At 46.9% G+C, this 2,272-nt stretch overlaps 1 protein-coding gene across 1 annotated transcript; it reads left to right on the plus strand.

Moving 5' to 3' along the window:
- Positions 1 to 533: 533 nt before the first annotated feature.
- Positions 534 to 1,499, plus strand: LOC144611279 (putative G-protein coupled receptor 139). Its single transcript, XM_078430324.1, has one exon. The coding sequence runs from the start codon at positions 534 to 536 to the stop codon at positions 1,497 to 1,499; it is 966 nt and encodes a 321-aa protein (XP_078286450.1).
- Positions 1,500 to 2,272: the final 773 nt, after the last annotated feature.

Here is a 2,272-nt window from a genome sequence, read left to right on the forward strand (position 1 = left end):
TTTTTTCTTTTTCAATAATTTTTAACTTGTTTAATTTGGTCAGACATCCATTTTCCTTCTGTAACTGCCGCAGTGTGCCCGCCATGCCCGTTGTTTATCATGGCCTGCATCACTCTCTGTACATCCTCGCCACCGCGCCACAGTCAGTGCTGCCGATGTCGCACAATTCCGGGGACGCAGGTTCAATCTATACCATTGCATGTGCAATGTTTCATCGTTCGTCCTCCGACTCCGCGCTGTTCCTGGCTGCGCTCGTCTTTCCTCCCAGATGTAATCGACTTGCGCTCGTCTTTCCTCCCACATATCAATGGTTTCTGTAACTCCTGTATACGGATCTTAGTGTGGATGGAAGCTACAATCTGGAGGGCAGTTGATAGTCGTGTGAGCGGAACTAAGAGCTGTGAACGTAATATACATTGGTGTTTGATGAGCTGGGTGGACTCCGTGATCTAAACGCTGCAGTCTCTGAACTTTGCCGGGGCTAAAGGTTATTTGGTCAACGCATCCAAGATTCAAAACCTTCCAATCAGACAATGTTCCTCAGATACATTTGTGTAGGTCTTGTGACAGTAATATCTCTTCTCCCCTTCACAGTGAACTTGTTGGCGATAGTGATACTCTGTCGAGGTAAATGCGGTCTCTCCAAATGCATCACTCGCTACCTGGTCGCCATGGCAGCGTCTGATCTCCTGGTCGGCATCACTGATCCGTTTCTACGTCAGACTATTCCAATTTACTTCCCGTATTCTTTTCTGAACATTACTCCCGTGTGCACGACTGTCCAATTCCTGGTCTTTGCAACCACCGCGGTCTCTGTCTGGCTGACGGTAGCCTTCACCTTCGATCGATTTGTGGCCATTTGTTGTGAGAAGCTGAAAATAAAATATTGTACCGAGAGAACGGCGGCTGTGGTTATCGGGGCAGTCATTGTGCTGGGCTGTTTGGAGAATATCCCCAGGTTTTTTACGGTAGATCCTGGCTACGAATTTGATAATCTTCCCTGGGAATGCGACACTAAACCCACCTTCTATACGTCGTCTGCATGGACCGCATATGATGTCACACACCGCGTTCTAACCCCTTGTCTCCCGTTCTTTCTGATCCTTCTGCTCAATGTGCTGACGGTCAGGCGGATTGTAGCGGCCAGCAGAGTCCGCAGGGGTCTCCGGGGCCGCAGCAACAGAGAGAATGACAAGGACCCGGAGATGGAGAACCGCAGGAAATCCATTGTTTTACTCTTTAGTATCACGGGCTCTTTCATATTGCTGTGGGCAACACAAGCTGTCTTTTACATCTTTACCGGTATTGCAAAGATCGGAGATGACGGCCCCCCCGCTGGTTATTACCATATCACGTGGTTCACGGCGGGGTTTTTGCAGCTTCTCAGTACCTGCACCAACACGTGTATATACGTGGTGACGCAGAGAAAATTCAGACAGGAGCTGATGAACGCGGTGAAATTCCCACTGAGAGTAATTCGTGCACTTGTTCGCTCATAAAGACATGATACACACAAAACAACAACAATTCTTTGACCATCGATCCACGCCGACAATCGACCAATTTTCACTTATTCCAGTTTGTTATTCGTACTCCATTAAACTGCCCCAAACGTGTAACCGCAAGCCTCCACACTGAGGACAGGTTACGGAATACCTGCGGAAATCAGAGTCACACAGAACGGAATCTGGTCCTGGGGCTCAGCTCTTCCATGCTCCTTCGACGTGAGTCCCATTTGCCTGCGATTGCCCATCGTTCATCGTAATCATTCCTATTCATGCACACTGTCCACGTGTACGTTAAAGTGTAGGAAATAAAAACTGCAGATGCTGGTTTAAATCGAAGGTAGATACAAAATGCTGGAGTAACTCAGCGGGTCAGGCAGCATCTCTGGGGAGACGGAATGGGTGACATCTCCAAACTGATGCAAATGCTCATTTGCCCTATCTCATGAACTTGAGTTTCATATGATTTCATTTATGTATTATTCAACTGTTTTGCTTCAATAACATATTTTTTAAAACACATTTTTGGTTTCGCGCGGTACACGTAATAAAAAACCGTAAACCTGCATTCTGCGCTGGTATGTTTTTGTTACACAAATTGACCGGTGCATTTGTGCATAGAATATGGAAATGCACACAGCAGGAAAAGGCATTTCGGCCCATAATTTCTTAGCCGAACACGATGTCGAGATAAATTTATGTCATCTGCTTACGCGTGATCCAAATCCCGCAAGTCTTTGTTTGTCCACGTGCCGATTCAAATGCCT

This window comes from Rhinoraja longicauda, chromosome 39 (genome assembly GCF_053455715.1).
Source record: "Rhinoraja longicauda isolate Sanriku21f chromosome 39, sRhiLon1.1, whole genome shotgun sequence".
Taxonomy (NCBI): Eukaryota; Metazoa; Chordata; class Chondrichthyes; order Rajiformes; family Arhynchobatidae; genus Rhinoraja; species Rhinoraja longicauda.